Source organism: Amblyraja radiata, chromosome 13, assembly GCF_010909765.2.
Source record: "Amblyraja radiata isolate CabotCenter1 chromosome 13, sAmbRad1.1.pri, whole genome shotgun sequence".
NCBI lineage: Eukaryota > Metazoa > Chordata > Chondrichthyes > Rajiformes > Rajidae > Amblyraja > Amblyraja radiata.
The window spans coordinates 6,408,258-6,435,051 of record NC_045968.1 but is presented as its reverse complement, the minus strand read 5'-3'; the positions used below and the strand labels follow the sequence as shown (position 1 = coordinate 6,435,051).

At 39.8% G+C, this 26,794-nt stretch overlaps 1 protein-coding gene across 7 annotated transcripts in view; it reads left to right on the top strand.

The window, feature by feature from the left end:
- dock10 (dedicator of cytokinesis 10) overlaps positions 1 to 26,794 on the top strand; it is a 240,644-nt gene that overhangs the window by 199,347 nt on the left and 14,503 nt on the right. For 3 of the 7 annotated variants that reach the window (XM_033031141.1, XM_033031139.1, XM_033031143.1), the window contains exons 35-50: positions 1,771 to 1,888; positions 2,770 to 2,836; positions 4,172 to 4,219; positions 5,155 to 5,253; positions 6,520 to 6,644; positions 8,071 to 8,186; positions 9,661 to 9,798; positions 13,286 to 13,468; positions 14,526 to 14,636; positions 15,124 to 15,339; positions 17,241 to 17,298; positions 18,609 to 18,707; positions 20,031 to 20,137; positions 21,400 to 21,522; positions 23,912 to 24,025; positions 25,955 to 25,960. In XM_033031141.1, the coding sequence (XP_032887032.1) occupies positions 1,771 to 1,888; positions 2,770 to 2,836; positions 4,172 to 4,219; positions 5,155 to 5,253; positions 6,520 to 6,644; positions 8,071 to 8,186; positions 9,661 to 9,798; positions 13,286 to 13,468; positions 14,526 to 14,636; positions 15,124 to 15,339; positions 17,241 to 17,298; positions 18,609 to 18,707; positions 20,031 to 20,137; positions 21,400 to 21,522; positions 23,912 to 24,025; positions 25,955 to 25,960 (1,728 nt within the window). The remainder of the gene's footprint in view (positions 1 to 1,770; positions 1,889 to 2,769; positions 2,837 to 4,171; positions 4,220 to 5,154; positions 5,254 to 6,519; positions 6,645 to 8,070; positions 8,187 to 9,660; positions 9,799 to 13,285; positions 13,469 to 14,525; positions 14,637 to 15,123; positions 15,340 to 17,240; positions 17,299 to 18,608; positions 18,708 to 20,030; positions 20,138 to 21,399; positions 21,523 to 23,911; positions 24,026 to 25,954; positions 25,961 to 26,794) is intronic. The other 4 variants (XM_033031140.1, XM_033031145.1, XM_033031144.1 and 1 more) reach the window with 3 other exon arrangements.

The window sequence follows — 26,794 nt, the reverse complement described above, 5'->3', positions numbered from 1 at the left end:
ATTGGCAAATAGTAAAGGCTCTTTTCAAGGCAGTTTTGTTGGTTGCTGTCAGATGCCACTGATCACTCATAGTTGTGGATTTAACGTTAATCCCAAATTGAACCCAATCTATCCACATAGTTTTAACAGAGGTAAGATGAGGGGGCGGGTTCACTACTCACTATTCCTCTTGCCACTGTCTGTTCCTCCTCCCACACATGCCAATCAATCTTTCCTTTCAGACCTGCTTGCTGTCAGTTTTGTTGTGTTGGGTACTGATTGGGGATGATCAGCCATGATCACATTGAATGGCGATGCTGGCTCGAAGGGCCGAATGGCCTACTCCTGCACCTATTGTCTATTGTCTATTGACACAAAATGCTGTAGTAACTCAGCGGGACAGGTAGCATCTCTGGAGAGATGGAATGGGTGATGTTTCGGGACGAGACCCTTCTTCAGGGGAGAGGGAGATACATAGATAAGGAAGTGTGAGGTGTGAAAATAGGACAAAGGGAATGCAGATCAAGGAACATGCAGAATAGATCATTGTTAGCTGGGAGATGGTAACAACACAAAAGCAGCGATAAAATGTAGTCGGAGACAGTAAGACTGGTCAGAGAACTGGAAAGGGGGAGGGATGGAGAGAGAGGGGAAGCATGGGTTACTTAAAGTTGGAGAAGTCAATGTTCATACAGTTGTGATGTAAGCTGCCCAATCGAAATATGAGTTGTTGTTCCACCAATTTGCGCTGGGCCTCACTCTGACAATGGAGGAGGCCCAGGACAGAAAGGTCAGTGTTAGAATGGGAGGGAGAGTTAAAGTTTTAAGCAACTGGGAAATCAGGTAAGTTTAGGCGGACCGAGTGGAGGTGTTCAGTGAAAAGATCGCCGGGCCTGCACTTGGTCTCGGTTTTTCTGTGTTGCTGGCTTTCCCACCGAATGTGTAGTCAACCAGTCCATCAGATTGGCTTTGGTTGGGATTGCAGTACAAAGAAACTTGAAGGCATTAGAAAGTGCGGGGCATTGGTGAATTCCATAAATTCCAACCCAAAATTCACTTGGAGATTTGACCAGTGAGTCTTTTATAGAACAGAGTGCGTGGGTGACTAATTGGTGGCAAAAGTCTGCCATGAAGCACCATAGTAGCTCACAATAGTAGCCTGCAAGTATACCTTCAGATCCAGGTTACTGCACAACATAATTTACATTCAAATAATTGATGGCAGCTTGTGTCTTACAAACAGCTCTGTTATTATTTATGTGTAAGAAGGAACTGCAGATGCAGGTTTGCACCAAAATTAGACATGAAATGTTGGAGTAACTCACTCAGCGGGGCAGGCAGCATCTCTAGAGAAATGGAGTTGGAGGCATTTCAGGTTGAGACCCTTCATCAGACTGAGAGTCAGTGAGCGGAAAACAAGAGGCATGAGGAGGTACAGAACAAAGCAGAGTCTGCATCGATGACTCAGGAAGGGTGGAGCCCACAATGGTCCATTGTTGGCTAGGGACGTGTTGATAATGAAGGGACACAAATGGTGATAATTATTAATATTAAATTTATGTGATTCTGAGCATTATCTGAGATTGTAATGGAACTTGCATTTGTGATTGACAAAATGTGTTTAAAGGAAATAAAAAATGTGTAAAGTACATGGTGGATATGTCAAAATGCCCCAGTTTTATTCAGCTTACTGGTACAGTGTTTTCCCTTGTTATAAAATTAAAAGCCTATGGCATAATAAATATGGCTCAACCACAGGTTACTTTAGTAACAACACTTTTAACTCTCCAGGCTTACTCAAGACCTTTATCTTTAATTGGATCTGCTATCCGATTTGACAAATTAGATCAAGCTGAAATGAAAAGTCTGCTCACATGTTTCCTTCACATTATGAAAACTATTTCTGTGGGTAAGACTCAATTTCCTGACATTATGTGACAGAGCGACAGACAACTGGCTCCTTGTTCAATTTGTTTAGTATTGTAATTCCATCGTGTTTAAATGTAATGTTTTTTTAAATAATATTTAACCATGGGGGAAAATTTAATTTCTCCCTTTATTTCAGACACTTTGGTTTAAAAAATATTTTTATTGATTGTGTTGCAATATAGAATGAAATGGCTGTAATTTTCTTATTGATTCTGGATTTCAGTTCTGAAATAATGAACATTTATAAAATTGTTATAATATAACATTTGAAATATTGTGTTCAGTTTTGGTCACCCTGCAATAGGAAAGATGGTTTTAAGCTGGAAAGAGTGCAGAGAGGATTTACGAGGATGTTGCCATGAAATGAGGGCCAGAGCTATAGGGAGAGGGTGGGCAGGCTTGGACTTTATTCCTTGTAGCGCTGGAGGATGAGGGATGATCTTATAGAAGTGGATAAGATCATGAGGGAATTGATAGAGTAGATGCACATAGCCTTCTACCCAGTGTAGAAGAATCAAGAACCAGAGGACATAGGTTTAAGGTAAGAGGGGTAGGAATAAATAGGAATCTGAGGGGCAACTTTTTCACACATAGGTTGGTGGGGATATGGAATGAGCTGCCGAAGGAGGTAGTTGAGCCAGATGCTATAACAGCATTTAAAAGACATTTGGACAGGTACGGTTGATGGATGGGTGGAAGAAGGATATGGGCCGAACATGGGCATGTGGATCTTGTGTAGATGGGCAGCTTTGTCGACATTAACAAGTTCGGCTGAAGGGCGTGTTTCCATGCTGGATGACCATGACTATTTATAATATGTATTCATATTTCACAGAAAAATACTGTGTATCTTTCTTTCAGAGACTCTTAAAGCCTACTGGTCCAAATCCCCACATTCAGAACTGACAGATTTCTTCAATATTTTAGAGTAAGCGAAAACCATTCAATTCTCAGTTCGTTTCAATTCCCGCACTAAAGTACAATGTCGGTCACAAATTGTAAACAGGGATTTGAGAGCTGTTGCTTCAAATATATGTCACGTCGTGGTTCTGTGTGGTATTTAGATCTGAGAGAGGATGATTGCACGCTACGTCTATGTATCAACCTGTCCGTATTTGCCTACTAGTTGCAAATCCATGCACAGATGTCGGGATCCCTCTATCAGTCCATCGTGACGTTAAAGAGAGGTTCAGATCTATTTCACATGGTGGAGAGAATCTCCTAGTGACAGCTTACAGAATTACAGCATCTCCAACTTCATTGTCTTCCCTTGTTAATCCAGGAAACATAGAAACATTGAAAATAGGTGCAGGAGTAGGCCATTCGGCCCTTCGAGCCTGCACCGCCATTCAATATGATCACGGCTGATCATCCAACTCAGTATCCTGTACCTGCCTTCTCTCCATACCCCCTGATCCCTTTAGCCACAAGGGCCACATCTAATTCCCTCTTAAATATAGCCAATGAACTGGCCTCAACTACCTTCTGTGGCAGAGAGTTCCAGAGATTCACCACTCTCTGTGTGAAAAATGTTTTTCTCATCTCAGTCCTAAAGGATTTCCCCTTTATCCTTAAACTGTGACCCCTTGTCCTGGACTTCCCCAACATCGGGAACAATCTTCCTGCATCTAGCCTGTCCAACCCCCTAAGAATTTTGTAAGTTTCTATAAGATCCCCCCTCAATCTTCTAAATTCTAGCGAGTACAAACCGAGTCTATCCAGTCTTTCTTCATATGAAAGTCCTGACATCCCAGGAATAGTGGAAACAGATGTAGATTTTAAATAAAAATCATGGTTACAATTAAAATTAGGAAAGTGATACATATATGTAAGAAAAGTAATTCAATAACACTTAAATATCTATGGATAAAATTGTATTATTACATTTCATGCTTTGCATTTAGATATTTTTATAAAAGGTTAAAAAAAATTATATTTTAACCAATGTACGATTTTAAAATAAATCGGTATTCAATTAAAATAAAAAGTGATTTGTATGGTCATAAGGGGGAAATAACATTCCAAATCTTGATATTTAGTGTTGCGAATTCCAAACCAGAGCTATGAATTAAATATATCTATATCAACAGCAGGGGATGTGTACATCTGTTAGTCTCTTCATCATTAAACGTGTATTAAATTCTTGACAAAACTCCTGGCTTTGAGAATAAAATACAAAACTGAAAGATTGAAGGTGTGGGTTTTTTTTTAAGGAAAATGACACTGTCTGATCATTTCTACTTTATTCTCTATTTCTTCTTAGAGTTTGTATTCAACATTTCAAATTTCTGGGGAAGAGGCAGGTGGCAAGGTAATGAAAGGTGCAACACTCCGAGTTTGCAGATTTGTATTTGTATTGCCGCTTTAATGTAAAATGCTTTATAAGAGAACTTTCAAATAAAAACTGATACCTGGTCAAATAAAGAGATATTGGATCAGGTAACTAAATGTTCCGTCAAAATCTTTTTTGTTTAAATAGGAATAGGTACTTGATGGATGATATGGACACAGTTGCACCAAAGGGCCTATTTCCATGCTGAATGACTACATAGATCTATGACTTCAGAATTAAAGGATGCTCTTTTAAGGAGACAAGGAGAAATGTATTTAGTGAGAGGGTGGTGAATCTGTGGAATTCCGTGCTGTGGAGGCCAAGTCAGTGGATATTTTTAAGGCAGACATACATAGATTCTTGATTAGTACAGGTGTCAGAGGTTATGGGAAGAAAGCAGGAGAATGGGGTTAGGAGGGAGAGATAGATCAGCCATGATTGAATGGCGGAGTAGACTTGATGGGCCAAATGACCTAATTCTACTCCTATTCCTTATGACTTGTGACTCTATGGCTCTCAGAGTTTTAGGAGCTGGCTAATTGAAAAAAAATCACAGCATTAGTTTATCTTCTCTCCAGAATCATCCCAGAATGTTAGCGTCCGAGAACAATGCATTACAGCATAGATGTTTAGCTGGGTCTGACAATGGATAGGTAAACCAGGTGCGCACCAGGTGTATCAAGTCTGGACCTTGATGTCCAGGGAATTACCATTATATCTTCAAGTACTTGTTACAATTTCACTTATCCAATGACGAGGGTCATATTGCAAAACCTTTTTGTTTGATTTGTTAGAAATCATGAAGAATGTTGTGGCTTCCTGTAACCATTCTTTTTCTCTCTATTTTTCTCCATGTTCTGTTTTGTTCTTCTTGTTCTACACAACTTTCATCTCATTCTGTTTAATTAAATCAGGAAATTAGCCGCAGCTGCCAAACTTGCACAAGCCAGCCAGAGTAATGGAACTCTCAAAGGATCCAACCCTCACCAAAGTTCTGGACTTCTCTCTCAATGGTAACTCCAATCTTTGGTCTGTAATGACAATGCCTTATGATATTGTTAAATAAGTGTTATGATTAATTAAAGTAACAACATCAAGGTGAGTAAAAAGTGTATATTGCTCAAGTGATTTAGCTTAGGTTAGAGATCCAGAGAGGTAACAGGCCCTTCGGCCCACCGGGCCCACACCGACCACAGATCCCCGCACATTAACACTATCCTACACACACTAGAGACTATTTACATTTATACTAAGCCAATTAACATACAAACCTGTACATCTTTGGAGTGTGGGAGGAAACCGAAGATCTCGGAGAAAATCCATGCGGTCACGGGGAGAACGTACAAACACCGCACAGACAGCACCCGTAGTTGGGATCGAACCCAGGTCTCTGGCGTTTTAAGCGCTATAAGGCAGCAACTCTACAATTGCACCTTTGCTGGAAAATGTTCTGGAGCTGCTTGCAGCTACGATGCTTTACCTTGTAATCAATGCACCTCGGTTTGGGGTACATTTGAAGTGATTTATATCAGCATTTTGAATGGATATTTTGGATAATGAAGCTTAATAGGAATAAAATATATATTTTCCTAAAACATTGGTGTGTTATATGCTGTTCTGGTTGTCACATTATGGGGTGGATGTGATTGTGCTGGAGAGAGTGCACATGACCTTCATTATGATGTTGCCTGCATTGAAGGACTCCAGTTATGGTGGGACATTGGATAGACTGGGCTTGTTTTCCCTGGAGCGATGGAGGCTGAGAGGTGTCCTAATAGAAGTAGATAAGATTATGAAAGACATGGATGTGGTAGATAGTCAAAATATTTTTCCCATGGTATGTGTATAGAAAACAAGACAGTAATGTTTTAAGGTTTAAATGGGATCTTTAAATGGACCTACCAGTGGGTAGGTTTTATACACAGAGAATGTTATATTTGGAACATGTTCTAAGAGGAGATGACAGAATCATATATATTTACTGTATTTTAAGAGACGGGGCCAGGCATAGAAGGATATGGTCCTAATGCAGGCAAATGGGATTGGTGTGGATGAGCAAAAAGGACAGCATGGATGTGGTGGGCCAAAGGGCCAGTTTTTGAGCTGTACAACTCCATGTCTGTGGCTCTATTGATTATTGACTATTGATTATCATTCAATCATGGCGGATCTATTTGCAGTCACATAGTCTCCAATATAAATAAAATTACAGGTATCTTTTTAAACAGAAGACATGAGGCATTTGTATTCAAGGTCTATTGTCTTTCTTTGTCTGCCAGGATGCATTCAGGCCAAGATGGCCACAGGCATGCAAGGTCACAGACCATGCCTATAATACGTGGAAAAAATGCTTTATCGCATCCAAAACTATTACAACTGATGGATGCCTCCAATATAATGCTCAGTAAGTAATGAATACTCCAGTATTAGCTTTCTTCATTTGCACATGTAAACCTTATTCTCAATAGATATATCTATCTACTTGGACTTCAAAGTCAAACTTGGACATTGAAAATGGCACTTAAACCCGACGACTCTAAGTGGACTATTTCTATACACATTGCACTTAATCTGGGATTGAGTTTATGTATCATAATAATTTACTGAAAAAAATAATTTAACTGTACCTATGTGATAATAAAGAGCCATTGAACCATTGAGTTAGAAGAGTGAAGTTGCAATGTAGTTTATGCAGAGGGTGACAACAGTTGGGAATGGACTCCACCAGCAATGTCTCTCAAGTAAGCAGGGGACACAAACTTCTTTTGAAGTTAAATCTGTCTCTTTCCTTCCTGTGTCCTTATATATCTGTGATTATGAGTTAATACTAATTTTTTACTAATATACATCAGCTGAAGTATATCATTCTCGGCTGCTGGTGATTTTATTATATTTTACTATCTAACAACTATCTATGGACCTTGGAAGGCAAATGGATTAAAACATTCAGTTTTGTCCTGGCTCAAATCAATGCACCAAAAATTGCAGTTAAGCTGATAGCAAAATTGTCCAGGCTACCGGAATACTGCGGAACTGCCAATGAGTTTAATGCACATATCATTAAACATCAAAATCCATAAGTTGTTGCCAGTGATTTCCTTCAAGTTCATTGACTGTATTGTTGACAGTATTTATTGTGGCTATGAATATGGCATCAGTGAATGGAGTGAAGATCAACTTTTTTGCATGTTCTTGCTATCTTTAAAAAGCTAATATAAGGCGCAATTGTGTTTTGACACTGACCCACACCATAACGATAAATGAATCGCAAAGCTTTATGTGCACAGTCTAATTCCATCAGTAATTATTTCAAATTCCATGCTCTTTAAATTTGTTTAAAAGTATTTTTGCAAGTGGTAAGATATTTTTGCTTTTGTCTTCAACAAATATGTTATTTAATTTACAGTAAAATGTTTAAAATTTGTAAACAATGAAGCTTTTTTAACTGAGACTGACACAAGGCAGGTTGGAATCTGGAGCAAAATGCAAGCTGCTAGAAAGAAGTTGAACTTGTTAATCCTTTTTAACTTCATGGCTTGCTGATGCAGAGCACTCTGTAGCTCTGTGGCCAGTTTCCATCAAGCATAGACCAGCACTGAACAGTGATAATTTATTTTGAATTTGATGGTGTTATGCATGCAGCTTTGTGGGCCCTGTTCTGAGCTTCGAAGCTTGCTCGAGGAGGACTTGTTTGCAGAATCAGCTAAATATTATCAGTGAACTCCAGTTACTTATTTACTGCAAAAAATTACCCTGCAAAATGTGTCATTGAAAAGCGATATCAACTTTGAGTTCCTACAATAACTGCCTTTGATCTTCCACTTATTTAGATGGTGCTCCAGCTGAGATAGATACTTTGCATCTCATAGATGTTGAAGCAAATATTGCAACAGAAGTGTGCATCACAGTGCTCGAGATCATTTGTCTTTTCACCCAGAACCATCAGGTAGCGATAATGATGTCCATATTTCTTTTGATTGATGTAATTCCAAATGTATTGATGCCTGCCAGATGCCGTTAAATATATATTCTCAAGAACTTTGGCACTGATATAGAACTGCAGCCTTTAATTGTACGTAGCATGTGATACATGTTTTTCTGCCAAGTGGCAAATGTTTAAACCGAAAGTTTAGGGAAAACATATGTTTTCAAACTATCATAAGTGTGGATTCTGAACATGTTTGACTCTCCATTTCTGACAGATCCTCCAGGCTATCTGTTCTCTGTAGATAAAGGACAATGTTTTAAACCCGTGATAACAATAGCTGATCTGAACATCATAGTGAAATTATGTTACTTGTGCTTGGATGTATGTGATGTGGGTTATAGAGCCATATAACAAAACAATATGGAAATTGACTATTTGGCCCAACTTGCCCATGTCGGCCAAGTTGCATAACTAAGCTAATCCCATGCCTTTTTGTGGCCCTTATCTTAAACCTTTCCGATCCATGTACCTGACCAAATATATTTTTTAAAGTCATAATTGTTCATTTGTTTGTACGTCTCCTCTCAACCCTATTCTCCTGTCTTCGCCCCATAACCCCTGACACCCTTCCTAATCAAAAATCTCAAAATCTCTTCTTAAAAATATCCTTTGACTTAGCCCCCACAGCCATCTGTGGCATGAGTTCTACAGATTCACCACCTTCTGCCAATATAAATTCCTTCTCATCTCCTTTCTAATGGTACGTCCTTTATTCTGAGGCTATGGCCTCTGGTCCTAGACTCTCCCACCAGTGGAAACATCCTCTCCACATTCACTCTATCTAGGCCTTATTATATACCTAACTGTTTGGTAAATTTCAATGAGGTCTTCCCTCATCCTTCTAAACTCCAGCGACTACAGGTCCAGTGCCTTCAAACGATCATCATATGCTAACCCAATTGTACACACCTCGACAACTTCCTCTGGCAGCCCTTTCTATATGAGCACCATCATACACAAATTGCTGACTATCCTTAATCAGTCCTTGGCCTTTCCCATTGCATGTACATGCTGTCTCTTGGAATCCCCTCCAATAACTTACCCCATACTGTGGTTCCCAGGATGTTCCTTGCAGACGTTCTCACACAGAAGCCTAAAATCAGCCAGCCTTTAGTCTTCTGGTATCTGTTCAGTGCCTATTGATGGTACAAATGTTATATTTGGCAGAGGTCCCACAATTTCTGATTGAAAGAAAGGACTGCAGATTCTGGTTTAGAAAAAATGAAGAAGTAGTAAGAGATATCTACACACACGCACACACAAAAGACAAACAATAATAGTGCAATAAGAACAATAATAAAATGTAAACTAGTTGCTAGTATTTCACTTCATGATGTCTAGTCTGCCCAATTTGCAAGTATTCCTGGTATCTGTAATCAATATCTGGAACCGTGCATTTTACATTAACACTTGCCGATTAATCTCTTTACAGAGGCAACTGCAACAGGATGATGGTCAGAATTCAATGATGAGAAAACTTTTTGACACTTACTTGCTGTTCCTGCAAGTCAATCAGTCAACGGCTGCTTTGAAACATGTGTTTGCAGCTCTCCGGCTATTTGTTAACAAGGTGCAGATGCATTTATTTCACTACCAGAGTTTTCCCACAGTACTGTATGTATCTGATAGAATACTGTACATTCATTGCAAATTCTGATCATATAGTAATTGGGAATAAGCTTATGGTAATGGGTAGACGACAGTTTTGTGCCAAGAAGATAGCAATTCACTCCTTAAATGTCAGCTAGGTTAGTTTTTAGTTTATTTTAGTTTTGGTTTATTGTTGTCACCTGTACCAAGATACAGTGAAAAGCTGTTCAAAAGGGAAGAAGAAGGGTTTCGGCCCAAAACGTCGCCTATTTCCTTCGCTCCATAGATGCTGCTGCACCCGCTGAGTTTCCCCAGCAATTTTGTGTACCTACAGTGAAAAGCTTTTGTTTGCCTGCTACCTGATATTTTTAAGGCAGAGATAGATATATTATTGATTAGCACGGGTGACAGGGGTTATGGGGGAACAGCAGGAGAATGGGGTTAGGAGGGAGAGATAGATCAGCAATGATTGAATAGCGGAGTAGACTTGATGGGCCAAATGGCCTAATTCTGCTCATATCACTTATGACAAGAATAAGGGGTAAGCCATTTAGGACTGAGATGAGGAAAAACCTCTTCGCCCAGAGAGTTGTGAATCTGTGGAATTTGCTCCCACAGAAGGCAGTGGAGGCCCATTCACTGGATGTTTTCAAGAGAGAGTTAGATATAGCTCTGAGGGCTAACGGAATCAAGGATATGGGTAGAAGGTGGTACTGATTTTGGATGATCAGCCATGATCATCTTGAATGGCGGTGCTGGTTCGAAGGGCCGAATGGTCTACTCCTGCACTTATTTTCTCTATGACTTTACCCAGTCAAAAGTTCCCCTGTGGACATGGAAGTCCAGATCTTGCAGGCAGCACCTCACTGCATATTCCTTGCCTTAACCTTGTTGCTGGGCAACTCATAGAGTCCAGCAGCAGAGCAAAGATTAGCTGCAATGTCCCAGTACTTCCTCTGGTGTATCGCCTGCTGAAGATGTGCCTGGTTATTCATGGCACTAAAAGAAGGCCACACATTTGAATAGGGAGGATTAGTTATTGCGGTGCTAGGTAAATAAAAGGCTACATTTATAGGTCCACCACCGATTTTCCGGAAACTGGTGGTCCAGCATCTCCTTTAATCCGGACAAAATTACGAGTGAAATCTCCCCCTGGAGTTCATCGGAAAATGTGGTGCCTAGGCGAGGTGAGGCAGCCGATCTCAACCTCATCCGGACTTCCGCATGGATCGGTGGGTCGCATATTCCCCCTGCGGCCAGGGCTCTGGAAAATCTGGTCCAACTGGAGCCGGCAGATCTGTTCCCATAGCCGACTTCTGTGGCTAACAGAATCTCACCGGCCGGAATCTCACTCCACCCCCCCCCCCCCCCCCCCCCCCCCCCCCCCCCCTGGTGCTGTGACCACTTTTGGTCCGGAGAAACGGATAAGGCTACGGAACCAAGGGTGCCAGAAAATCGGTGGTGGACCTGGATATGTATGTTCATTCTGTTTTTTACAAATATTTTAAAATATTTCTCCACTCTGTATCATGCAGAAATATTAATTGTTCCATAACTACAGGCTAACGCAGGTGTGGTTTAGCCGACAGTGAGCGTTCTGTGAGCTATTTTGTGGATGGGCATGTGGTGGCCCACTCATGTGATGGCATTGTGATCTTCTGAAATCAGGTTCCACTGACCTCAGTGGAAATCAAATTTCTGAAATGGGGCTCCATTATCTTGTGGACATTATCGTGTTTCACTAGAATATTTTTAATAAAAGAAAGTGCCTCTGCCCCATTGTAAATCCACAAATGATTCTCAGAGCTAAAGAAATTGAAAATAACCCTGACAGGCAGACTGGCTCTGTGATGCTGCTGCAAGAAAGATTTTAATATTGGCTGTACCTCACCTGACTTGCACTAAACAAGTGGAGATAATAGGCTGACATTGCAGTGTGAACAATGCATAAAACTCAGATTAGAAAACACACATGTACAAGGATCTGTGTTGTATGTACTTTCCCTTCCTATTGCCCTCTCTCTATATATTCTTTGTTAATGTGTATTATCAAGGTCAGTGACATGTCAACTCTAGTTTATTGTTATCTGCACAAGTCTGGTCAAGTACAGGTAACAATGAGAATCTTGCTCGCAGCAGCATTACAGGCACATTGGCCCTCTCTTGCCTGATTTCATAATGTGATGTGAATGTAATAAATTCATGTCATAGTAGCAGAATTAGGCCATTCAGCCCATCAAGTCTACTCCGCCATTCAATCATGGCTGATCTAACTTTCCCTCTTAACCCCATTCTCCTGCCTTCTCCCCATATTTTCCCATAACATCAGATTCCCTTAATATCCCAAAATCGCTCATATTCGACTTTGAATTTGATCAATAATTGAACATCTAGAGACCCTAAGGTTGAGAATTTCAATGCAGTGCATAATGACATTTTATCTCCTCTCAATTCAAAATGGTCGAACCGTTATCCTGAGACTCTGCCTCCTCATTTAGAACTCAGTTGTATGAAGAATTGGTCTTTCACCATCAACCTCGTCAATCATTCACTCAATCACCTAAATATAGGGCCCAGTTGTAGCCAACATCTCGGTACAAGGGTGATTATAAATATGTGTGGGAAGGAACTGCAGATGCTGGTTTAAACTGAAGATAGAAACAAAAAGCTGGAGTAACTCGGTGGGACAGGCAGTGTCTCTGGAGAGAAAGAATGGGTGACGTTTCGGGAAGAATCCCTAACTAGTCTGAAGAAGGGTCTCGACCCGAAACATCACCCATTCCTTCTCTCCAGAGATGCTGCCTGTCCCGCTGTATTACTCCAGCTTTTTGTATTATAAATAATCAATTGGCTTCAGTACAAAAATGATTATAAATAAGGAATTGCTCTGTTGGTTGTGTTTCATGAATGGATTCTTTTAGCAAGAAATGCTAATTCAAATTACATAGATCTTCAGAAAGGTTTTGGTTCCAACAGCATGGTTGAAATGGGTTGTGTTGCTGTCAGTACATGTTGAGTATATGTATATACTCTATATATATATATATATATATATATATATACATATATATATACATATATATATATATATATATATATATATATATATATATATATATACATATATATATACATATATATATATATATATATATATATACATACACACACATATATATACATACACACACATATATATATATATGTATATTAAACTTTGGTTATGCCACAGCTTGAGAATTATGTGCATTCCTGATCACTACACAATAGGAGGGGCATAATATACTGGAGGTATGCAGAGGAGATTTGCCTGGATGCTTCCTACGATGGAATGCTTAAGGTAGAATGAGGGAGACTGAGTCAGCCTAGATGAGGCTGATGAAAATATAGATATTGAGAATATATGATATTGCTGTATGTTGAAGTACTAAATAAATTGATTCTTCTTTTTCTGTTTTTTTTATCAGTTTCCTTCAGCTTTCTTCCAAGGCCGAGCAGAGCTTTGTGGCACACTCTGCTATGAAATCTTAAAATGTTGTAACCATCGGTCGAGTTCAACCCAAAATGAGGCCTGTGCCCTGCTTTATCTTTTCATGAGAAAGAATTTTGAATTTACAAAAGGAATCTCAATCGTCAGATCACACCTTCAGGTTAGTGTTACCGCTGAACATCTTTCACTATTACTGCAAAACAGTTCTTGCCTAAAGTCAGTAGCACATTGTATATCAACAATGGTTTATGTGTTGTTTTTTTGTGGAACCTAAATATATAAGTGACTAGTAACAAAAGCAGAATACTATCATTGTTTATATGCAATACTGTTACACTCTAACCTATTTACCCATTACATTAAACCTACACCCACACCCTTGATTTTAGACTCTTTGATATTGGAAAATGTATCTCCTATTCACCCTGTCTGGGCCCATCATCTAGGCTCTCGGTCTCCTTCATTCAAAGGAAATCAAACCCAATCTCTCCTTCTACCTTAAGCATTCCATCCTTGGCAGCATCCAGACAAATCTCCTCTGCATCCTCCAGTGTATTATGCCCTTCCTGTTGTGTAGTAATCAGGAATGTACACAATTCTCAAGCTGTGGCCTAACCAAAGTTTTCTAAAGTTGTATCATCATCTTTTATATTTTGTGTCCCGGCAAGCATCCCATCCGCCTTCTTTGCCATCTGCTTATCTCCCTGTTTAATCACTTTTCGGGATCTATGAATTCGTGCACCGTGATCCCTTTGTTTCTCAACACTCCCCAGAGTCCTCTCACTCATGGTGTATGCCTTCTTTCATTAGACCTCCCGAAAAGATTCACTTTGCACTTAAGGAGTTTAACTTCCACCTATCATTGCACCACCCAACTTACAAGATGATCAAATATCATACTGTAGGTTAAAGGTGTCCTCCTTACAATCAACAACACCATCTACAACCTTCCTTACCATATCTCCTATGTTCACATCCAAGTCATAATGGAGAAAGCATCACCAATGATTCCAGCATTGTTCCCTGTGGTATATATTGGTCACACACGTACAATCACAAATTAAACTATCATGAGATAAACAGATATCTAGATTCTGATAACTCAATTATTACAGTGATTAATATAGAAAAATACAATTGATTCTTTTAAGTTGAAATAGATTTTCAATGATTCTTTTGGAGAAACATTTAATGTACTCATTTTGTCTCCTATGCAGCTTATCAAAGCCGTGAGCCAACTGATAGCAGATGTGGGGATGGGAGGCACTCGATTCCAACACTCGTTAGCGATAATTAACAATTTTGCAAATGGAGATAAACCTATGAAAGTAAGCACAGTCTGGAGAAGTTATTTTAACTCTTTGCAAACATGATAATTAGTGGTTATTCTCTCCAAGTGTGAGAAGCCGATATTTCAAGTGAGCTCTTGTAATTTTATTGGATTAAAGGAGGTACTGGATCATCTGTTGCTGGAAGAACGGTGGTTCATAAGTGATAGGAGCAAAATTAGGCCATTCGGCCCATCAAGTCTACTCTGCCATTCAATCATGGCTGATCCATCTTCCCCTCTTAACCCCATTCTCCTGCCTTCTCCCCATCACCCCACACACCCATACTAATCAAGAATCTATCTATCTCTGCCTTGGTTTCTCGGTGGTGGACCTGTATATGAACATTGTCAATAAGTGCCATAGTCAACATCAGCAGTTAGATCAATTATATGTTGAGGTATCATTCGGCCCCATCAGAATGTTATTAACGGTTAAAAGTAAATCTATTTTAAAGTAACTTTTCCTTTTGTGTCCAATCCTGAAGAACACTCTGTTTCCCGTGGAAGTGAAAGACTTGACGAAGCGAATAAGAACGGTGTTAATGGCCACAGCTCAGATGAAGGAGCATGAGAAGGATCCAGAGATGCTGATTGACCTCCAGTACAGTCTGGCCAACTCGTACGCCAGTACCCCTGAACTGCGAATGACCTGGCTTGAGAGCATGGCTAAGATTCATATCCGAAACGGAGATGTATCAGAGGTGATTTAAGTGGTTTTTGTTCGTGGGAGGCAGTTTCTACTGAAAATTAAATTCTCCCATTCAAGATTCTGGTGTAGAAGGATAATGAAAGAAAAGGCAAAGTGTACAGTACATTAAGCTTAATTCAGCCCTATTTGTGCAGGACTTTCCTTTGGGAGATGAAGATTAAATTTAGAGACAGACACAAGAGACTGCAGATGATGGAATCTTGAGCAAAAGCCATAGTGCTTTAACACCAAAGTGCCTTAACTACTATATAAACACCATTTAAAATACATTTGGACAGGTACATGGATAGGAAAGGTTAATGGGCCAAAAGCAGGGATGTGGGCCTTGTGTAGCTGAGGCATCTTGGTCGGCATGAGCAAGTTTGGCTGAAGGGCCTGTTTCCGCGTTGTATGACTATAACTCTATGCTGGAGGATCAGACAGAATCTTGGGAGGGACTGGACAGGTGTTGCTTCGGGTAGGGACTCTTCATTGATCTATCGACTTAACCTAAAGATTAAATTTAGACCCGAGTAATAACTATGTAGGTGGCATCCTGAGCAAAACAGTAATGGAAACATTTCTACTTTTTTTGCGACGTTACTCATGTTATTGGAAATTGAACTCAGCATAAAAATGCTATTGTATTTCCAAAATTATTTGGAGTATTTTTATTTTCAAGCTCAGTGAAAAGTTAAAAATGCCTGCGTTAGCAAATAGATGTAACTTTGTGCGCAACGCTCAAAGTTAGAGTAATTGGCATTCTGCTGGGGATCGGAGAAGATTAATCTGATCAAGGGGATAATCATGTTATTACTGCTGTTCTAAAGAGGGAAAGAGAGGTTTGTGGAAAAAAGTAGGGTCAGACTTGGCCACATAAAGCTGGAACCTTGAATAGATAAATGCTCCATCAATCACTAAGTCATTTCACAAGGGATTCTTCAATGAATTTTGGGACAGTAATTGAAATATTGTAAGATTAATTCCAATCGTATACATTTGTGAAATTCAGAAAGTGGAACCCACAAATGTAGCAGAAGAATTTGCAACTCTGCAGGAACCTTTTAAAATATTTTAAATATTCTTGTGCAGGCACCATTTAAGCACCTTTTCAATATTCTTTCCAGCTGTAAAATAGATAGAGTGCTCACCAATCCCTATGCAATAATGTTTGTCATATTACATTATAATTCATGAATGCAAGGATGGTTCCGATTCAACTGAAAAAAAAATTATGTTTATTATTTGATTTATTCGTTATGTCAGTTCATTTATTCTGTTTGATTCCTATTACACTTCTGCAGCGTAGTCTTGATTAAACTGCTAGTTGAGTGCTGCAGGCAGGACTGTGGAGGGTGAAAGTATCTGGGTATCTGCAGCTTGCTCCTTGTCCGCTCCTCCCAATCGTTCAATGATGCTTCATTTGTCACACGTGCAACGGCACAATTCAATTCTTTTCGCCTGTGTTACACATGCAGGCGCCGCCATTTTTGGCGCCATTATTCAAAGTCCAAAGTCCGTTTGGCCCGGGCACTCGATGTACTGAAGCCGTTCCCATGAACCGATGTCCCTCTCCTCTCCTCTCCTCTCCTTGCCCGGCCATCTTAGTGACCCAGGGGTGCCACTTGCAGCCGAAGGCGCTGGTGGCAATGCCCCGGTTCACCCTCCTACCTGCCCTTTGCTCCTAGTGCCCAACGTTTCCAGCTACCTCCCGGTTATGCTGTCTGACGAGCCTTCAGGCGGGTTTGTATCCCAGGAGGAAGGTTTGGCTGACTGACCAACATGAGTGGATTATTGGATAGCAGAACGCTACTGCTGAGGCATCCTCTGTGTGTTTACAATAGTAAATCTAGTACCTTAACGTTGTTTGTCTGTAGAACTTGAAGTTCTAATTTATATCATCTGATATTACAGGCTGCAATGTGCTGCATTCATATCGCTGCTCTTATATCGGAGTATCTGAAAAGAAGAGGTAAGGGATTAAATCTAAAGTGAATCATAAACCCGTCAATTATGAACGCATAATAATTCACCTGCCTGTATTGCGTCTTAAAATAAGGTAACAACTGTTTATAAATGTAAACCATTTAATGTCAAAATAAGAAGAAATTTCTTCTTTCAAACCGTTGCGATACTTGGAATTCCACATCCAGAGGCCAAAGGGTGCTCAGCCATTGAATGTGTTCAGAACTGGGATTGATGGGTTTTAGGATACAAGAAGAATGAAGGCATCTGAAGATCAGGAGGAAAACTGAAAGCCAAGCATCAGCCACATTCATACTGAATGGTGCATCGCAGTTGAGTGGCCAGTTGGTCAACTACTTCCTACATTCAATGAAGCATCTGTTCAGATGGTGCGCCTCAATCAGTGAAGATGGTGTCTGTACTTGTTGAGTGGAAGCTCCTGGAGATGAGGCAGGGAAGTCCTCATTTGTGGACAAATCACTTGAGCCACTATTCCAGACTTTAGACTTTAGAGATACAGCATGGAAACAGGCCCTTTCGGTCCATCGAGTCCACGCCGACCAGCGATCACCCCGTACACAAGCACTATCCTACACACTAGGGACAATTTACAGTTTACAGAAGCCAATTAACCTACAAACCTGTACGTCTTTGGGCTGTGAGGGGAAGCCGGAGCACCCGGAGAAAAAATCCACAGTCCTGGGGAGAACGTACAAACTCAGTACAGACAGCACCCTTGGTCAGGATTGAACCCAGGTCTCTGGCGCTGTAAGGCAACAACTCTACCGCTGCACCACCATGTTGCCCCCTTACTTTATACTTTTAATGAGCACCAAAGTGAAGGGTCTCAAACAAAAACTTCACCTATTCCTTTTCTCCAGAGATGCTGCCTGATCTGCTGAGTTATTCCAACATTTTGTGTCTATTTTCAGGTTTATAGGTTAATTGGCTTCTACAAAATTGCCCCTAGTGTGTAGGGTGGATGAGAAAGTGGGATAACATAGAATTAGTGGGAGCGGGTGATTGATGGTCGGCGTGGAGTCGATGGGTCGAATGGCCTGTTTCCTTGCTGCAGTTCTCAACGAAACATGAAGCGAACTTTGGTCAGTCTAATATGGTAATTATTGAGGTACTGCATGTGCAGACCAAAGCTGAGCAATTCTTGCCTGGTTTTGTTAAGCTTTTCCATTCTCTATGCCTGCATAAACTTGAATCTTTTGACGTGCATCAAGACAATTTACTTACAGCCTTTAAACTCATGTATGTTTTTGCTTTGTAAACAAATCGCCATTTTATAATAATGATGCCTTGCTGTAGGTTATTGGAAAACAGAAGGAATGCGTTTATCCACCACCTTCCCAGAGGATTCACATAATCCTGACAGTAACCAATTACTAATATCACACCAAGGAAGAAGTGAGTGGTCTAACACTTTGTGTTGCTTGCAAGAGCAATGCCAGGGATATTTCATTAACACTGTAGAGTTTTTCTGTCTTTGGTTATTCCTTCTCAATCTCTTTAAACAGATTACATTTGGCATTTTTTGCATGTGCGCACTAAACCTTTCTGTCCATTTTCTGTTTTTGTCACTCCTTGTGCTCCATTAACATCTTTTTAAAATTCAGGCTGCCTCTTCCATTCATTTATCTTCCCTGTTTTCTCTCTTTTATCAGCACTCGTAAGATGAAGGCGGAAAAATTAGTAACCTGCCTCTTATCTGTGCTTCAGGAAGGAGCTGAAGTTGACTCAGGACCATTATTTTCATTGGACTCTATTCCTTTTGGAATACTCTCATTTCCCCAGAGTAACACTGTCTCTTCTGTCAATTGCAGCTTAATTAGTTGATAGCGCTCCAAGCTCCAAGTTTAATTCTCACTCTCCAATCTTGAGCAGAGAAATCAAGGTTGCCATCAGAGTGCAGTACTATTGGAAGTCTTATCGTTCAGTAAGGCGATGTTAAGACCCCATCGATTTTCACAGAGAACCAATACTTTATTTTGAAGAATAGTGTCGATATTTACATCTCAACTACTAAAATAAATCATCTGTTAATAATCACGTTGCTTTGTGTTGGAGCTTGCTGTATGCATGTTGACTGTTGTGCCCTCCACATTACTCCTCTCCGGATGTCCTTCTCAAGGTCTTATGCTGTTTTTGTTAACCTGTTTGTCCATGGTTTATTGTGAAGAATAGTTTCAGAGCTGATGTATACATGATCCAGACAAAAAGCTGACAATACGGTAACTTCAGAAAGAAGAGAGCGAGGAAGTGTTGCGATTCTTTAAATAAATAGAAAGCTGTCTTTTCAGGCATTCAGTGTGTTGTGGTTGATGGTAGTCAAGTCGTAATCCATTCGATGTAAATCCATCAAATTGTAATCCATCCATAGTCACATATGCTATATTTTCTGAATGTACTGATTCGGAAATATATGAGATACATTCAATTTTTTTTTAAGGATAAATCTAATTTAATTGTTAATGTAAATAAAATACTGGGACATTTCCCATAAGCTGTTTCTCTTGCAAAGTTAACAAAATAACACTGGAAGTTAATGGAATGCATGCCTTTGCTGTAATAGCAGCAAATGCAATTTTCAAATTTAGTTATCAAAATAGAAAGTGAAATGTATTATTTTTTCCAATATTGTCTTCAATTATACTTACTAAAATGTGCTTGTTTTCAATATTTTGATTCAGGTGAACATATGAATGAAATTGACAGTACCTTTTCTCTCAGGTTTATTTTCAATGGGATGGACAGCCTTTCAAACAATTACCCCCAACGTGAAAGAAGAGGGTGCAATGAAGGAAGACAGTGGAATGCAGGACACCCCATATAGTGAGGTTGGTGTCATCGATACTGTGCTGCGGAGAATTGCTTGGGTTGCTAAAAGCACTAATGCTCTCGAATTTGTACTTCCCATGAAACAACGTTAGAGTTAAAATACACTTCGACAGGTACATGGCACATGGATAGGAAAGGTTTAGAGGGATATGGAGCAAATGCAGGCAGGTGGGGCCAGTGTAGATGGAGCACCTTGGTTGGCCATGAGCAAGTGGGGCTGAAGGGCCTGGCTCCATGCTGTATGACAAGATGAGTTGGATGATCTGCCATGATTATATTGAATGGTGGTGCAGGCTCGAAGGGCCGAATGGCCTACTCCTGCACCTAATTTCTATGTTTCTATGTTTCTATAATATAAATGGAAGCTGTTAAGTTTACTTTTGGTGCATAAGGCAACATGGACAATCGCATGTGGAGCTGTTGTCACTGTGAAAAGTAAAATAAAAACTAGATATTATTTCTAGTCCAGAACCTTCGTAGCATGAGGAACATTTTTCCCCTGGATTTGAGTCATTCTTTGACAAAGAATTAGTGTGAGTGAGTTTTTGATGGTCAGCATAGACATGGTGGGCCAGAGGGCTTATTTGATTAATGTATCCCTAAACTAAACTAAACTCAGAAACATTCATGATTCTCACCGTTATCTTGAGATAGCAAAGTGTGTTTTCACTTTGCATGGAGGCTGATCTGTGAATTGGTGAAGCTTGCCATCCCTCCATCTTCCTTTCAAGGCATAGCCAAATGACAAATATCCATTGCAAGCTGCCAGGCACCCACAGCTATCTCAGCTATAGGTAAGTATAGTTGAGAGCTGTGGGAGTCCGTAGGCCATTAATAGACATTTTGTCATTGGGCTAGAGATGGAGAGATCCAGAAAGGAAGGATTGAGAGATGGATTTTGTGGAGGTCAGAGCTGGGAGTAAGTTGACGCTTTAAAGCTTTGCAGGTGTGCAGATAAAGCAGCATTGCTGTCTCTGTGAGAGCTGAAGGAAGGAGAGTAGGATTGAAACAAAAACCATTCCATGTAATCTATGACGGGTGTATCTTGATCCACATAAATCCCCCACAACCAAACCTTTGTGAATCGAGCTGAGGGGGAAGTTGTTCACTGTGAAGATGAGTTGAGGCTGGTGAGTGAACATGTGGATGGTGGGGAATTGGTTGAGTGGAGGAAATGGAGGGTCCTCAGACCTCTGGTGTGGGGTGGCGGTGGGAGAGAGAATAATTTTCAAACATGTTATATCTATTTATTTATTATTAGGATACTCTTGTGGAGCAGCTGGAGGCATGTGTTGATTACCTGTGGAAATCGGAGAGACATGAACTTATTGCGAATGTCTACAAACCTGTTATTTTGGTTTATGAGAAGAAGAGAGATTTCAAGGTACTTTAAAATCTTAGTTAATCGGTGTTGTAAAGAAGATGGTTTTTTAATCACGAGGCATTTTGTAAATTACATTTTTTGATGAACAATTTTTATTGTGACGATTAACTATTTATTATTATTACTTCAATCAAAAATGGGGTAATATATTACAAGAGATATGGAGAGTAAATCTTTCAGACTTTGATAATATTTGCCCGAGGAAGTTCTATTTAATTTGGAAGTTTGGCCTAAAATATTCCTGTTATGTCAAACTGTTAGATGGTGAAATTGTGAACCGTATTAAATCTGATTTAATCCTTTTCTGAAAACCAGAATAAATTATACAAATAACTCATCTTGAAGCAAATTTATTTTCTCTCACTTCTCTCTGCTTCTCTTTCTCCCTGTATCTCTGGTCGAGAATGAGGTATTATTGTTTATATTTGACTGGTAAATGCATAAAACAATGAAGGAATTAGACTCCATGGTAATTTTCAAAAGGCGATCAGATATATTCTTGGATGTAAGGCAGTGGTTGAAGGGCATTTTCAAAGAACCACTAGAGATACAAAGGGTTAAATTGACCTCTTCAAAATTCTAAAATGTGTGTGTTGCCATATGTACACCTTGGCCTCAAAACATTATTTTTATTCCATCCTTTTATAATTTGTTAACACCAAAATATTACCAATGATTTTTGATTCTTATGATTTAACATTGTCAGGGCATTGAGTATAAGAGTCGGGAAGACATGTCGCAATGTTGTAGGACTTTGGTTAGGGCCCCATTTAGAGTATTGCATGCAGTTCTGGTCGCCCTGTTACAGGAAGGATGCAGATGCTTTGGAGAGGGTGCAGAAGAGTTTTGCCAGAATGCTGTCTAGATTGGAGGGTATTAGGTGTAAGGAAAGGTTGGACAAACTTGAATTACTTTCTCCGAAATGCCGAAGGTTGAGGGGAGATCTGATAGAAGTATATAAAATGATGAGAGGTATGGATGTAAAGACATTGTAAAGAAGACATTTTCCCAGGATGGAAATATGAGGTGACAGAGGTTATGGGGAGAAGGCAGGAGAATGGGGTTAGGAGGGAGATCAGCCATGACTGATTGGCGGAGTAGAATTGATGTGCCGATAGGCCTAATTCTCCTCCTATCATTTATGATCTTATGATCAAATAGAAATATAGAAAAATAGGTGCAGGAGTAGGCCATTCGGCTACTCATCTAAAATCAGTGCCCCATTCCTGCTTTTTCCCCATATCCCTTGATTCCTTTAGCCCCAAGAGCTAAATCTAAATATCAATCTCTTGAAAACTTCCAGTGAATCGGCCTCCACTGCCTTCTGTGGCAGAGAATTCCACAGATTCACAACTCTCTGGGTGAAACTGTTTTTCCTCATCTCAGTCCTAAATGGCCTAGCCCATTCTTAAACTGTGGCCCCTGGTTCTGGACTCCCCCAACATCGGGAACATTTTTCCTGCATCTAGCCTGTCCAATCCTTTAAGAATTTTATATGTTTCTATAAGATACCCTCTCATCCTTCTAAATTCCAGTGAATACAAGCCCAGTCGACCCATTCTTTCATCATATGTCAGTCCCGCCATCCTAGATATTAATCTGATTAACCAACGCTGCACCCCCTCAATGGCAATAATGTCCTTCCTCAAATTAGGAGACACAATACTCCAGGTGCAGTCTCACCAGGGCCTTGTACAACTGCTGTAGAACCTCCTTGCTCCTAAACTCAAATCCTCTCGCAATGAATACTAGAATGAAATACTAGAGACCATAACTTTAAGGTGAGAGGGAAAGTTTAATAGAGATATACGGGGCAAGTTTTTTACACAGAGAGTGGTGGATGCCTGGAACGCACAACTAGGCATCCGTGATAGAGGCAGGTATGATATTGCCAGTTAAGAGGCTTTTTGGTATGGTATGATATTTATTTTTCACATGTACCAAGGTACATTGAAATTCATTTTTGTTTACCGTTCAATAAAAGTATCACTATACAGAAGCACTTTGATACATCTTAGATAAGCATCTCAGATACAGTACAAGTATATACCAGTAGTACACAGACAGTATACAGAGTCGCCAATTTGGCACAATTTTCAAGTCCCAGTTGTAAGTACAGGGTTCTTGACATGTGCTTTTAGACAGGCACATGGATATGCTGGGAATCTGTGTTTTATTAACATCACCTTATTTACAATTGATAATAATGGAGGTATCCAGCAGAGTTCCTCTGATCCCTTGCATCTTCTCTCTCTGTTGTAACATGTTAAAGATTCTGAGAATTGTTTATGCTGTTACACCATGGATAGGACCACATTCGAAGGTCCATCAGCAATGCAACTTTTTTATCATAAATGCAATATTCATATCAACATTTCATTCGTCACAGAAACTGTCAGAATTATACTACAACATTCACCGATCCTATCTTAAGATCACGGAGGTTGTACATTCGGAGAAGCGATTGTTTGGAAGATACTACCGAGTTGCCTTTTATGGGCAGGTAAGAGCAACATATCCTGATTCAGGACATCACTTGCATTCACTTGGTTCATAATCATAAGCCACATCTCAAATACAATTTAAACATGGCAGTGGTTTTACAATTCACCTGCATTCTGATGAAAACAGTGTGCCTGAATGTTTACACTGAATGTGCCTGAATGTTTAGATAGATGCCATGTTTTGATTCCACTTTGCATTTATCTTCATGTTTAGATTGTGTAATATTGAATGTTAAAAATTACCGATTTTTAAACGGCAACCTATTTTTAGTCGCGGCTGGTTTTTTGAAATAATCGCCGGAACATAGAAGTAGCGGAAACCACTTTCGACCATTAGGGAGACTGACAAAAACCTCCGGGAACCGCACGGAAACCTTGGGTGGGGCGCAAAGTCTCCAGAAGTTTCCGTTCAGGTTTCCTAAGTGGGACAGGGGCATGGCAATGGTTCGGTGGTTCAATGGCACGTTATTGTCAAGTGTATCTAAGTGCAGTGAAATTTGCTTTTTGCACACAGTTCAGTGACAATCCTACTATTGTTTAGGCAAAATCATACTAAGTACAAGAGTATGAGAAAGTAGACCGCACTTAGTCGATACAATAGAGTCGGCACGTTTTACGTGCAATCTTGTACCCTTTGATTCTAACTAAAGGGCCTGTCCCACTTTGGTGTCATTTACGCGACATCATTTACGTGTTACACGCATGGCGTGCATTACCCATGCGTGGTGACGTAGGCAGTGACGTGCGGTCGCGCACGATGCCCCAGGATTTTGGGATTCACAAAATCTTCGCTCGCCACCTGCGTGACGCGCAAATGACACCCAAGTAGTACAGGCCCTTAACTGTTTCTTTCCGCTGGTCACTACAACTGACCTGTAACGTCACAGAAGCTGTGATCAGTCACAAAGTTACAGTCGGTTACATTCCCAATGTATTGCTGAGCTACTCCAGCACGTTGTGTCTATCTTTCTATCCCAGGCAGAAGTTCTGAATCATCTTGAGCATCTTGCATTAGATTCCAAATGATCATGTAGAAAAAAGACACAAAGTGTTGCAGTAACTCAGTGGGTCAGGCAGCATCTCTGGAGAACATAGGTTTAAGGTGAGGGGGGAAAGATTCAATAGGAACTTGAGTGGCAACTTTTTCCACACAGTGGGTATATGGAACAAGGTTCCAGAGGAGGTAGTTGAGGCAGGTACCATAACAACATTTTAAAAATATCTGGACAGGTACATGGATAGGAAAGATCTGGAGGGATATGGGCCAAACACGGGCATGTGGCATGTGCTAGTGACGGGGACTTGTCAACTAAGAACTTTGATTCACTAAAATGTAAAATCTAAATGGAAATAAGGGCAAATATGAATCTTGCTTTGGAACATTTGGCAAAGAAGGAAAAAGGAAGAAGAATTGAGTTCATGTGCTAGGATGTAAAATCGTGATTAATGATGGAGACAATATATATGGGCTGCATGGTGAGGCACCAGAAACATGAAAATATTTGGTGCCAAAAGAAAAGGGCACTTTGAGTGGGTGTGAATCACAGGGAAAATAGTTCAGTCATTCAGCAAAGAGTCCAATTAGAATATGCGTTAAGCATTAATCCAAATTCAAGTTCCTGATGCCAAAAACCATCCCATTGTGACTGAATGCAAGAGTGGATATTGGTGACTATCCATAATTGATTACAGTGAATAGTTATCCAATTGAAATGTTCTCTCCACTGCAATTTCCAATCCTCTCCTTGTCTAATTTTCAAACCAATCATATTTAGCTTCTTGAGTTTGTAAAATATTACCATTACGAATAATGCCAAATCATAGAAATGTCTATTCTTGTGGATCCCACTGACTACTGCATACCTGTTTGGTTCACCTGTGTTTTGTTTAATGCAATATTTTCCCCTTTTTTTCCCCCATTCCTCAAGGCTGTGGTAAGTTTTTTTTTTTCTCTTTTTTTTTTTCAAAATCCATTGACATCCAACTTTCCCTTAACACCACATGATAATAACCTAACTGGCTAATAACTTTTGTTGTTGAATATTATGATCATCATCACTGTGAGACAAGAAAATCTGATGCATCTTAGATTTTGATGTTGCATTTCTTGTTTTTCAAAAAGATTCTAATAGAAACAGTGCCTGTCGTTTTCAATAACCGTCACACCCATTATTTACATAAACCATCGCCAATTGAGGCTAAGAGTGGTCTAGTTCATCTAGTTCAGTTTTGGTTCCGTTTAGTTTATTATTGTCATGTGAAAAGCTTTGTTGTTGTGTGCTATCCAGTCAATGAATGGACTATGCATGATTACAATCAAGCCATCCACAGTGTATGGATACAGCATAAAGAGATAAGGGATCATTTAGTGCAAAAATAAAGTCCGATTAAAGATAGTTCAAAGGATCACGACCAAAAGCAAATATATTTTAACCCACATCACTAATTGCAATCAAGACAAAGTGAGACATTTCAATCAATCAATAAATCAATCAATCAATCTATCAGATTTATTGATCACATACACAATAAAGTGCAGTGAAATGAACTTGCCAGCAACGGTACAATAAAAAAGAACACACAATAAAATTTAACACAAACATCCACCACAGCATTCTTCGCTGTGGTGGAAGGCACAAAGTACAGTCAGTCCTCCTCCATTGCTCCATTTTACAAACTCTTAATTAGTTGTGAGTATTTATTTGCACATGTACGGTGTGTCATTCATTACAAAGATTATCAGTGAATATTTGGATCACCAAATACAA